This window comes from Pinus tabuliformis, chromosome 8 (assembly GCF_031772625.1).
Source record: "Pinus tabuliformis cultivar Carrire ecotype Pingquan chromosome 8, CPIR1, whole genome shotgun sequence".
NCBI lineage: Eukaryota > Viridiplantae > Streptophyta > Pinopsida > Pinales > Pinaceae > Pinus > Pinus tabuliformis.
This window is the reverse complement of record NC_142294.1, coordinates 76255553-76268419: the sequence shown is the minus strand read 5'-3', so window position 1 is coordinate 76268419 and position 12867 is coordinate 76255553. Positions and strand designations below refer to the sequence as shown.

Here is a 12867-nt window from a genome sequence, read left to right as displayed (position 1 = left end):
CTTTTAATTTCAAGCTAATTATTATAACTTTTAATTTTCAAGTAATTTGTAATATCCTAAACACCAAAATTTCTAATAGATATGGTCCATTCTAGATGTTTTAAAAATTTTGCAATAAAAACATTGAAAACAAAACATATATGAAAATGCAACCTGTATTTATATTAATATTTGTAAATGGTACATGCCCATACAATAAATCTCAATTCCAAGAGAAGACAAATATACTGAAGCACAATCGTGGACCCTCTTTGATTCCACCAGACAAGATAACACCCAGATCAAACTGGAACTGGCTACGCCAATTTCAAAATACAATAAGATAGATAAAACCCCAATGATCCAATGGCTAGCTCCTATTCCTTTTTATAGGCTTGATGGATTCTCTAAAATCTTTATTCTATTATTTCCCTCGAACAACTAAGGAAATATTCAAGAACCATATGAAAACAGGTTAAATCGAGTCATGCTTTATAGAAATTCAAGAACCATGTGAAGACAAGTTAAATTGGGTCATAGTTTATCGAGTCTAGAGGTTAATTCTACAGACCAGTATGAAGGGATATGTAAATTTGTTGGTCCATGTCCTTTTAAAATAAAAATAAAAATAAATAAATAAAAAATATGTTACTAACAGAAAATTAATATCCACTATAATAAAAGAAACATGAATATGTTGTAAAATAACTAAAAGTAAAATAGTTTTCAAAAATATTTTAACAAGAGATTTAAATAAATTATCTATGTTAACTAATTCAATTTTATATTTATTAAAAAAAATATAAAAAATTATGATTAAAAATTTTATTTGGTTTTATATATGTTCTATTTAGTATTCAAAAATACAATTTAAACAATGAAAAATAACACATTATATTTTGTACTTTTAAAAAAATTTATTCTCTCAAATTTTTATATCATACTATGCTCTATTAAATTTAACATCATATAATAGCTACTAAAGTTCAGTCCTCATTGATCTGCTCCAGTTCCACTCATTAAATCTGCTCATGTGACGGTTTATTCTCTGTTTCAACGATAAATTTGTGGATAAACCTGTACATGTAGTAGCTTAAATACTATAATGGACTGAAAACACAATAACCCAGCTAGGGATCCAGAAAAGATTTAGTGAAATTGTTTTGAAAAAAAAAAAGGACAACGTTGAAACTAATTATACTTATTTCACTAAAAATACTTCAAAAACTAAGTTTTCGAAATTTTTTGTTATCCCCACATAAAAAGAGGCTAAGGAAGCAAATTCGTCAGTCATGTCTGGCTTTTGGAGTTAGGAAAGCTGCCACACAAGAAGTAGATGATGTTCCGTTTTATTCTTCTTCTCCGGTTGTAGCTGTGGAACCAGCCTCGACGGCAGAGGCGTCGCTTTCACCTTCACAAGATGGCCCACCTTCATCTATACCTGTGGAACCAGCCTCGACGGCAGAGACGTCGCTTTCACCTTCACAGGATGGCCCACCTTCATCTATACATGTGGAACCAGCCTCGACGGCAGAGACGTCGCTTTCACCTTCACAAGATGGCCCACCTTCATCTATACCTGTGGAACCAGCCTCGACGGCAGAGACGCCGCTTTCACCTTCACAAGATGGCCCACCTTCATTTCCACTTTCCAGGAAGAAGCGGAAACCAGGGACGCAGTCGCACATTTCCTCTAAGGGGGACCCACTTTCATTACTAGGACCTTCCGTGATTGCGTTGGCCATTATGTCGCGAATTTTCGTTATCCGCTTTTCATCGTAATCCCAGCTATTGCTGAACCTGCCAATGGTAAAAACTTGCATTAAGATTTGTTTTTAAAGTCCACTTAGTAATCATAGTTTTCGAAATTTATTTTCACCGGACTCCACCTTCAAAACAAATCAACGCGTAGGCTTCTTTGATCTAAACATTTATTTGATTGTATAGAAGGCCCGCCTCCGCACACAGTCATAATTCATAAGCTTTTCTATCTAAAAGTAAGCGTTTGACAAGCCACCTATGACATTTTTTTTGAAGCATCACTATTGTTAGTTAACATTAAAGTGTCAAGTGCTCACAAGGCAAATTTGGATTGATCAATTTGAGAACAGCAGTGGAAGGAGTATGCCACTATTATTGCTGTTGCTAAACGCTTCACCCCTCTCCACAACCCAGGCTTTTGATCAAACTGCTTAATATATTGCGGCACGCTAAACATCTCCCATAAGAGAAACAAGTACTCCATTCGGTTGGCAGAAATAGTTTGGAATCTCTCCAAAATATCCGCCACCGCAAGAAGACCTGCAACAGCCCATTGTGCCTCCTCTATATCCTTCAGCAAACCGTGAATGACGATCGCAGGCTTATCTTCCTTTTCAGGATGACGAGAAATGATTTCTTTCTGAAAACCATAAAAACAGAATTTAGATCAAATATTTGACATAGAAGTTGGACATGATCCAACAATGAATTTCATGTTCGAACCAAAAAAGTAATTAATGGTTGTCGCAAAAATGGAGAGGCTTAATACGCACAACCCAATCGTCGTTTATTCCCTCTGACAGGAAATTCTTTAACCTACAGAAGCCTCTTGAAGTTGGCCAAGTCACACTTGGCAAAGACCGCTTTTTCCCCTCCTATTAGAAAATAAGAAATGGAAAAATCATTATGTGAATAAAAAATAATATGATTCAGAAAATTTAGGATAGGTACTAAAGAAAGCGATCAACCTTGTTGAATCTAAAAGCCTGAGAAAGTTCCATTCCCCATAACTCAGATATGTACTCTCGCAAGCTCTCGAAATAGGCATCCACATTTTGTTGCTCAACGGCTGCAGCGGCCGTTGTTTGCAGGTTCTGAATAAGGCTGTCGAAGACGCCGGGGTCCTCATCATGCATTTCTTTTCCTCCTCCTTCGATATCATTCATTATTGACTTTATGAAGCGCTGTGCAACATATTTCCCGTCGGATATTGACTCCAGATTTTTTCCTCCTAAAGCTGCAACCACTTTCCCAGCCCCGTCCATGAAGGCTATGGATCCCAACATGTAGTGTCTCTGTTGAAAAGAATGTAACAGAAATTTCAGTTCACTATCCTCCATTCTATTAATTTCTTCTTCCAAATGGCATAGACGTAGTGAAAATCTCAGAATTTCATTCTCCGATAAATTCAGCGAAGACATCCCCTCGATCTCAGCTGTATTTTTCAAAGGATAATAATAATCCTTCTCAATATTCTCAGTGAATTCAAAACTTTCCATTCTTCTACGTCCCAAATGAATAATGTGAATGCGGTCCCTCTGCTGCTGCTCCAGTGCATTCCACATGGAATATATGGCCCGATCATTTTCCCCTTCTCTATATAAGCATATCAATTTTCCTGGAAGCATTAACTTTTGCACCTAGCCAAAAACAACCAGAAGAATATAATTAAAAAAAATGACCAGTTATTTATTCATCATCATTTTTTTTTATGTTAAAATATAATAAAAAATTAAATAAAGTTATTAACCTGGGCTGAGACAGTTTCCGAGTGGTTGAAAAGGAACTCTAAAGTCGACATATTCTTTGGTTGTTCCCATTCTTCTTCAAGGAATATATAAGGTCTATACACACTAATTCTCCCGTTTGGATCTATGATCCAATTTATACTTGGATACCATTTTTCACATTCATCACGCTCTTCCCACCCACAATGTTTCTCCAAAAAGAACTTGACTGCTCTTGTTATTACTGTCCATGAATTTTGGAGTACAAGCCAAGGAACTTGTCTTGAAAACTGCTTATACACATCGATTACATCACATTCCTCTGGGTCCACAATAGGAATTGATATAATTTCAAGGTCAACTTTCTCTTTCTCCATAAAATGCATTTCCTTCCAAAACGGATGGTTAATTTCACATCTCCATGAATCGGAAGGCCACAGTTCTACAAGAATAGTTTTCCCTTCCAATTTGTCAACGCCACAAGTAGTTTTCCGTTCTGAATTTTCCGTTGGATCCTACAAAAGTCACGCCAACAAAACAAGCCAGCACAACGCCAATAGTATAACAAGCACAATAAGTAAAATGAAGTTTGATCAATTTTTAAGTGAAGTAAAAGATATTATTGCTTTGGATAGATAGACCAGTAGTAACTAATTTTCCAGTTGGATCCTACAATAGTCACACCAACAAAATAAACGGGCGCAATGAATTAAGTAAAGTTGAAAATTGTTAGCCGAAGTAAAAAATTGCGTTATTCGGTTTGAAGTTAAAAATTGAACAACTGTTCAGTAGACGTGAGTAGAATTAATTAAAAAATCAAATTAAAGAGATTGTAAGTTCGAGACATTCAAAGGGTGACCAAAGTTAACGGCTGAATGTGCGGAACTGTATAAGGAAGGCTAAAGCCTTTGAGGTATTCGTACCTGTTGTACTGATGACTCATTCTTTTGAAAGACGGGAGTAGTTTCGTCCCGTCAGGTGCAAACAACTCTGTCAACATCTCTATATTACTACTCTCTTCATCCGTTTCTGCTTGAAGCTGCTTCAACCGTAGGTATCTCCCAGAGTTACACACCACAAATTCCTCCATTTCATCTGCTTTCAAAAATCTCCAACAAAAACAAGGAGCATAGTTATCGCTGTTGCCCTCCCCCACCATCTTCGCATCCATTTGAAGATAATAACTACCAGCATCCTTATCACCTCCTTCTGCTGTCAGCCTCATATTCCTGAAAATATCTCCACAAATATGGACCACAAATATGGTATCTTTGACCTTCGTGGGCAACTGATCAAAGTGTGGACCAATATATATTATTTTTATTTGCATTCCATCATCGACCGTCTCCTCAATTAAGGGCCACAGGAATCGGTCCTTATCTGGATTATAGGACAAATCAAATATGAGAAGGGCGGAGGTGTTTGGTAGAAGATCAGATAGATGGACTGCCTCTCCTCGTCCATTTGTAAGCAGGCGATCCAGTTCCGATAAAACACTGTTTTTCATATTCTCTTTATTATTCTCTGATATTGACACTTCCTGTAAAATAATGGTTTGTTGGAAAACAATATTAGGAAAATTTTGAAAAAAACAAAGATTTATATGTATAAATTACATAATAACATTAAAAATTAATAATATTAATTATAGAAAAATAATAGAATTCAAAATATTAATATTAATTATAAGAATAAATATTTTTATAAAATAAGGGAATTTTATGTTTTAATTATATCTTGAAGTTATTTTTATATAGATGTATTTAGTTTTCAATTTTCGATTTATACATTTTGGATGTAATATTGAATTGTGATTCAATAATTATTTATTTTACAAATTTTAATATTTTTTTTTGAAAATATATGAAAAAATATATTTATAATTTATTTATAAAATTTTCAAAAATTAATAATGTAAAAATTTGAATAAATAATAAAACATTTAAAAAAACTTTGTATTTAATTTTTTATTACTTTATTTTTTTCCCTATTTTATTATTTTAAAAATTATATTTTTAAATCCATTTTAAATCTCAAATTTACTTTTAAAAAATAATTATAAATAATAAAAACAATAACATTTTTTAAATCATAAATGTGAATAGACGATATGCTTACCTCTGAAATAACTGACGGATACGATGATCCATGGCAATCCCTTTGAATTTCTCCCCATCTCTGCACCAACTCATCGCTTTCCACGATGCTCACAACTTGTAATGTGTTCATCTTTGTCAGGCAGTCCATTGATTTCCCTTCTAGCTTGGGGCAGTTGTTCAAACCTAGCATTTGCAATGAGTTTAGGCCATGGAAATATTCAGGGAGTTTCTCTAATCTCTCGCAGTCTGACAAATATAAGTGTTGCAACGAGGTTAGGAAATGGAAGTCTTCGGGAAGTTTCTCTAACCTCTCGCAGTTTGTCAAATCTAATTGTTGCAACGAGGAAAGGCAGTGGAAGTCATTGCACAACTCTCTAAGCTGGCTGCAATCTTCAAGATCCAACCTATCCAAATTTTTCAGTTGACCAAAACCTTCAGGAAGCTTCTCTAGTGTTCTACAGCGTCTCATGTCCAGCACTTTTAAACTTTTTAATTGACCAAACCTATCTGGAAGCTTCTCCAGGCTATCGCAACCTGGTAATGTAAGACGTGTGATAAAAGAGAGGTTGCAAAAGCCATTAGGTAGTTCTTTTAGACGGGAACAGCCACCCATATCCATGAACGGCAATTGCTTCAACTCTCCAATGCTTTCTGGGATATTTTCTAGGCTCTTGCAAGAATTTATATTTAATTCAACAAGGCAGGTTAACTTTCCTAACCCACTGGGGAGATTTAAAAGCTCCTTGCAATGTGATAAATTCAATAATTTCAATGATGAAAGTTTATCGATACTATCTGGAAGTACTTTTAATACTATGCAGTGAGCCAGATTGAGTTCTTGCAGAGAACTCAACGATCCAAAGTCTTTTAGCAACTCAGTCAAATTTGAACAATTATACATTTTCAGTATCCGTAAATACCGAAGCTTTGAAATTGAATCTGGCAGTTTCTCTATGGATTGGCAATTTGAAAGAGAAAGTTCCTGCAAACAAGTTACTTGGTCACCCATCTCTTCAGAAAGATTGGTCAACTTTTAAAAGTTGACCAATCGTAGTATTCTCAAATGTTTATGGTGTTGAAGATCCCTGGACGAGATTTGAAAAGCATAGGAATGTGAACTTCCATCAAACTCCATGTGTCTCAAACTTGGAGGCATCTGCAAGTTAATAATGTAATTGGTACGTCACAATCATAAGAAACCATTAAACGTAATAAAACATTTCCTTAGGTAGAACCAATTTTCTCGGCAAAACTGAATGGAGAAATAGAATCACTTGCCTTAGATAGCTTCAACTCATTGGGTGAGTAACTGAGGTATCTTAATTGCTTTAAGTTTGACACATCATGAAACGGAAGCTGGGGAAGTTTCGCTTCAAAAAATACCAACTCTTCAAATAGTTTATTACACTTGCCCTCCACCTCTGTCAGATTTCCAAGTTGAAGAACTCTCAATGATTTATGCATTGAGTCGAGTGTTGATGCAGATATCTTCAGCACATCCTTATTACCACTTAACCAGATGCCCTTAATCCCTTCAGCACCCTGCATGCCATTATAAAGTATAATTAAATCTAAACAGATACTCTATAAACAAACATGTATATAACATTTTTTTGAGTTCATAGATTTGTTACCTCCTTTTTCTCTTCCAGGGACGCCATCAGTTCCCTTGCACTGTTGAATGTCAATCTCACTTGCTTTCCTTTTGACATATGGAAACCAAGTTGTAAGATCACATCATGCACATTTACAACCCCAGTAAATGTGTCTTTAGTCACCAGTGCTCTGCTTTCTAACATTTCCAGTTCATTTTTTCCAACAATATTTTCCACTGTGTCCCAATCCCATCTTCTGAAATACGAACAGATGTCTAGGAATGGATCCTTGCATTCTTCAGGAAGAGCGTCGTAGGCAAAGCGGAGGCGCATCTCGTTAAGACCTTCATTGTTCCATATTTCTTCCTTTTGCATCAGTTCATCATAAGCTGCCCCTTTATCGACGGCATGACCTATGAATCGTGCTACTAATTTCAACATGAGGGGAATTCCATCACATATTTTTATTATTTGATCGAGTTTACTAGAATCTAATCCTTCCAATGTTTCCTTTTCTAAAATACTCCGTGCAGCTTGTGGATTCTTAATGCCCTTCATATCATAGATTTGGGTAGACGCAGAGCTTGGGAATGCTAGCTTCGCATTTTTGTCACGGGCAGTAAGGAGAAACCTTACTTTCTTTGCTTCATGCAGATTTTCCGGCAAAAGATGTTCAAGCTTAACTCGATCTAAAACATTATCAATGTATATGACGGCCTGCATTTTTTTTAATATTTTCCCCAGCTCTTTCTGTCCATCCTCATACTTTCGAATCTGTACAGACTCTTCAGGTTCCATCAAATCTTTTAATATGTCTTTTTGTAACTCCACTATATCAGGTTTAGAATCTATATCTTTAAACAGTTGAACCTTAGAATATTTACAACCCTCAACTTTTGAAAAAACCGCATCTGCGAGGGTGGTCTTACCGATTCCTCCGAAACCATGGAGGATAACTATGACAACATTCTTTTCATTATCACATTCCAAAAGCTCCTTCACCTTTTCAATTGACTCCTCTATGCCGACTGTTGCAACAATATTCAACACCACATCCATATTTAAAGTTGTGAGCAATAAAATTAAACTCACAATAATTTAAATTTCAATATAAATTAATTTGACAATATTTTTACCAGCATGTTCAGGATATTCTTTAGACAGAGGGGAATTCCTCGCCGCAATGGCAGCAAAAACACGCTCAATGTCAGTTGAAAGACGAAGACCGATTTCGATATCAATTTGCTTGTATTTGACATCTAACTTCTGTCTCATGTCACTCAGATCGTCTTTCTCTTTGGACGCTAAGAAGAAGCTGCAATCAAGCAAGGAAATTCCATGAAAAACACTTCTTTCTATCTTTGGGTATAAAGCATGGGCTTTCTGCGGATTTGACCACTATGAAACAGCTTTGTATTTTATTTATACACATCGTGGTAAATAAGATGAACCACAGAATGTTGAGTATTTACCTTTTCCAGGCCGAACGGTCAATATGAGTACAACACAAGATCGCCCCTTCAACAATCAATGTTACTGCATCTTGGATTACATCCTCCTGCGTTCCTCTGGGGCTTTCTGTGAATCTTTTAACAATAGTAGCAAAATAACTCATTTCTTTTATCAGATCCCAACACTGTTGTTGGTTCGAGGAAAGATCGTGAAATGTTTCCAAGGTATTTGCGACCACCAGAAGTCCTGCAGTAAAAACGCTTGCCTGGCCTATACCCTTTAGGAGTTCTGTAACAGGTCCAGATATAATATCTTTCTGAACAACATAAAAAAAGAGAAATTTTCAGATTTAATATATTTATACTGGACTTTCAGTTTTAATTGCAAGAGTTTTGTAACAGGTCCAGATATAATATCTTTCTGAACAACATAAAAAAGAAGAGAAATTTTCAGATTTAATATATTTATACTGGACTTTCAGTTTTAATTGCAAGTGATGAAATTCTCTATAATGAGATTAATACACACCAATTTAGAAGCAACTTCTAATCCTGATGACAGTAACTCCGTTAACTTCTTCAAGTCGCCCACTGACAATATGGCATTTAATTTCTTGAAACCTGGAACGTTAGGCCAAGAGAAATTGCTGCTGGGATTTGGTAATTTTTTCCCTCGACGCATTTCCTAAGAAGAAACAAGAAATGAAACCATATTCAAATCAGATATCACACAATAATTATAATACTATCTAATGATATAGTTCACAATCTAATTATGTTGTAATTCGGATGGATATGAAAGATTGTGATGTACCTCCTCTCTCAGTTTCAAAAGGTCAGATATGTGCTTCATAAGGTCATCGAGATTGACAGCCACATTTTTCCCATCGGTTTGAACAATGTCTTTATGTTTTATGGTGTCAATGACAGCTGATTTAGTTGCAACTCTGGAAGTGGAAGTGGAAGCGGAAGAGGAAGAGGATGGAGCTTCATTGCTCAAGGGGGCTCCCGAAACATTAAGATTGGCATCCACGCCTTCTCCCTCAGATTTCCCTGGAACATTAGGAGATCCAGAGGATGGAGCTTCATCGCACTGGGTTGCTCTTGATACATTGAGATTGGCATTCACGTCTTCTCTATCAGATCTGTCTGGAACATTAGAAGATCCAGAGGATGAAGCTTCATTGCACTGGGGGGTTTCTGGTACATTGAGATTGACATTCACGTTTTTTCCCTCAGATTTCCGCAGAGATTCGGAGACTGGAGCTTTGCCGCCCGGATGGGTTCCTGAAACATTGATATTGACATCAACATGTTCTATCTCATTTTTCATTGGAGTTACAACATTAGAAGATCCAGGGATTGGAGCTTGAGCTCCTGGGAGAGTTTCTGCACAAACACAATCGCCAGCAGCGTCAGTATTATCATTTGCAGAATCATGCGCTGATGGCCGCCATTGTAGAAGCGGAAGAGCCTTCTGTGAAATGACGGTATCATAATAATATACAGAAACATAAATAAAAACGTTCGACCTTTTGTGCTATCAAAAAATTGTACCTATTGTATTATCAGTTGCAGAAGGCGAGCTCCGAGCACCTGCGCCTGAAGTGGGATGATCTTGTTCTTCTTCATCTGATGAAGATGAAGAAAAGCAGGAGAAGCGGATACAACAACAACAAGAGCGTTTGGTTGCCATTTCTCTTCTTGAACACACAGAAATGAACTAGGGTAAAACCAGAGTCCTGCTTTGGGCTTTACTTGAAAGGGTTGGAAGTAGAATTGATATTAATATGATATTGCAATAACATGAGCTAGGTAGGCCTGAGTTGCAAAGATTATAACAACTATGACATTCAAATGACATGACTTGCGGTCAAGTACTGTACTACTGCGTTCGTGGATCCAGCCCACTATGAATAATTAATATAGTATTTTTTTAATTAAATGAAAGGTAGGTTTATTTTGAAATAAAGTTTCCATGTAAATAATTATTATGTTGATGTATAATGTATATTTCAAAATATTCATAGTAATATATACAAATCAGAAGTTGAGATTTATCTTCAAAATAGTTATATTATTTTTTATTTTTTAATTAAAATGATTCATTATCCAAAATGATATATGAATTGAGTTATGGTGTTTTTTTGGCATGTGGTGTTGATAATTCATGATATTGTCCATAATATTGTAACAAAACTTATTTAAAAATTAAGAATCTTGTTCTCTGTGTTTATTAAAATGTGTATATATTTAACTTATATATTAATTCTTGTTATTGTTTAATCATAATAATAATAATAATTTAAGTCCATTTGGAGCAGGATTGTTGGTGATTGCCTATTATATTAAAGCACTCATTTGTAAAGGTCATTGGTTCAAACCCAGTGGGTGAGCCCATGAGAGGCAACTCTAACTAGCCCTCTTGGGTATGGTTCAAACCCCGTGAACGCATGAGAGGCAACTCTCACTAGCCCTGTTGGGTATGGTTTGGGGGTTATAATAATAATAATATAAAACTATAATTTAGTGAGTTTTTATTGTTTTTTCTAATTTTAACAACATGAGATATATTAAGTAGTAAATGTTAGTAAGTGCTTTGATGGTTATTATCGATTTATGCGTATCTACTTTTACCAACATTTAGTTTATGTGGTTGCTAGTTTGCCGGTTATTATAATAATAATATAAAACTATAATTTAGTGAGTTTTTATTGTTTTTTCTAATTTTAACAACATGAGATGTATTATGTAGTAAATGTTAGTAAGTGCTTTGATAATTATTATGGATTGATGCCTATCTTTTTTTGCCAACATTTAATTTATGTGATTGGGCTAATTATGGTTACTCTTCAAAACTTCAATGGGTCAACATATTCTTCATGAAAATTATCATGGATAAAAGAGAAAATAGACGATTTTCCCAACCATTCAAACTAAGCCAATCCTTTTTCCAATCACTTAAATAAAAACAATCAAACAAATAAATTATTAAGATCTTATATTTAATACTAAATTAAAAAAAAAAAAGAATCCCCTCCATTCACATTACATATTATGGAGGAAATGTTATAATAGTCAACAATGAATGGAATATTGCAGTAATAAAAAGAGTTAAAACAATTAAATTCAATTTATTATTGTAATTTTATTTTTATTGGTAAAATCACAAATAATTTAATTTATAATGTAGAAAATGACATAATGACATTTTGAAAAAGTGAGATTAGAAATCTAAAAGAACAATTCCATAATAACTCAGCCCTAAATAACACATAGAATAAATTAGATATTAAACTCATAAAAGAAGAAATTAATAAATTAATTGTACTCGATCATGAGTGCCACAAAAGAGCCTTACACCTTATAATTGCTGGTATAGAAGAACAAAATAATGAAGACACTTTAGAATTAGTTAAAGAACAATTAAAGATAAAATCTCAAATTCAAACAAATTATTTCACGGAAGCAATAAGGGTAGTGGTGGGCCCCAGTATTGCAGCAATAATGCTGCAACTCCTGGGACTCCCTTCTTTACTTTTATCAACCTGGTACTTCGTAACAAACTTGGAAGCGACGGTGCTGTATGCACAAGTACTAGCTTTTGCCGCAACTGTCACTTGGTCAGCTGGCACAAGTCCGCTAGGAGCTTAAGCCAACTTCTATGAGCTCTTAGAAGAAGCTTTTTAACTGATGGATGAAAGCTAACTCAAAGGAGGCTAATCTACTTGCAGAAAGAAGCGAAAAGCGGAAAGGAAATGCAAACCCTAGCAAACCCTAGTTTTACCGACTAACCCTACTGGTGCAAGAAAAATGATGAAAGCTACAGAAAGGAATGCCATTAACTCTTAGAAAGGTAAAATGCATGTGACTAAGCTACTTCTGAAGTGAAATTTGAAAAGAAACATCTTTTTGTATTTTTTGAGTAAGTTGGCGGAATTATTATGCATGTGTTTTAACTGTTTTTGACTGTGCATAGGTGGATTGGCAAAAGGAAATGCTTGCAGGAGGCTGGGAAGGTTAGAAGAGGGCCTAAGGGGTCCCTAGCACCCTTCCAAAAAGTTTCAGTGATCAGATCTCAAGAAATCACTTTCGTGAGCTTCTACAGGAAGTCTACAGGGGTTCTACAAGATGTTCTGTAATTTCTACAGGATGTTCCGAAAAGAGGATTTTGGAGGGTTGATGGAGGAAAAATGGTGGGAAAGTGGAAATGGAGGTTGGATAATGATGTTAAGGGGTCTAGGACCTGGTGAAT

The 12867-nt window shown here is 35.3% G+C and overlaps 2 protein-coding genes across 2 annotated transcripts; both read right to left on the bottom strand.

The window, feature by feature from the left end:
* Positions 1-941: 941 nt before the first annotated feature.
* LOC149234224 (uncharacterized) lies at positions 942-3853 on the bottom strand. The gene is made up of 5 exons (XM_089371794.1): positions 3491-3853; positions 2709-3380; positions 2514-2615; positions 2058-2380; positions 942-1779 (listed from the first exon to the last, which is right to left on the bottom strand). Exons 1-5 carry the CDS (start codon positions 3851-3853, stop codon positions 1329-1331), a joined length of 1911 nt encoding a protein of 636 aa, XP_089227920.1. The 3' UTR covers positions 942-1328.
* Positions 3854-6585: 2732 nt separating this feature from the next.
* Positions 6586-10465, bottom strand: LOC149234223 (uncharacterized). Its single transcript, XM_089371793.1, has 8 exons — positions 10170-10465; positions 9427-10001; positions 9142-9297; positions 8634-8929; positions 8298-8476; positions 7201-8189; positions 6845-7108; positions 6586-6722 (listed from the first exon to the last, which is right to left on the bottom strand). Exons 1-8 carry the CDS (start codon positions 10306-10308, stop codon positions 6600-6602), a joined length of 2721 nt encoding a protein of 906 aa, XP_089227919.1. The 5' UTR covers positions 10309-10465; the 3' UTR covers positions 6586-6599.
* Positions 10466-12867: the final 2402 nt, after the last annotated feature.

What these genes read in the sequence shown, in the direction of transcription:
- LOC149234224 (XM_089371794.1), bottom strand. Translation starts at nt 3,853, where the DNA reads ATGCATTTTATGGAGAAAGAGAAAGTTGACCTTGAAATTATATCAATT. An exon ending in AGGCTTTTAGATTCAACAAG is followed by an intron (nt 2,616 to 2,708) that starts GTTGATCGCTTT and finishes ATTTTCTAATAG; the next exon opens with GAGGGGAAAAAGCGGTCTTT. An exon ending in GATCAATCCAAATTTGCCTT is followed by an intron (nt 1,780 to 2,057) that starts GTGAGCACTTGA and finishes TACCATTGGCAG; the next exon opens with GTTCAGCAATAGCTGGGATT.
- LOC149234223 (XM_089371793.1), bottom strand. Translation starts at nt 10,308, where the DNA reads ATGGCAACCAAACGCTCTTGTTGTTGTTGTATCCGCTTCTCCTGCTTT. An exon ending in TTTTGAAACTGAGAGAGGAG is followed by an intron (nt 9,298 to 9,426) that starts GTACATCACAAT and finishes GTTTCTTCTTAG; the next exon opens with GAAATGCGTCGAGGGAAAAA. An exon ending in CCCTGGAAGAGAAAAAGGAG is followed by an intron (nt 7,109 to 7,200) that starts GTAACAAATCTA and finishes AATGGCATGCAG; the next exon opens with GGTGCTGAAGGGATTAAGGG.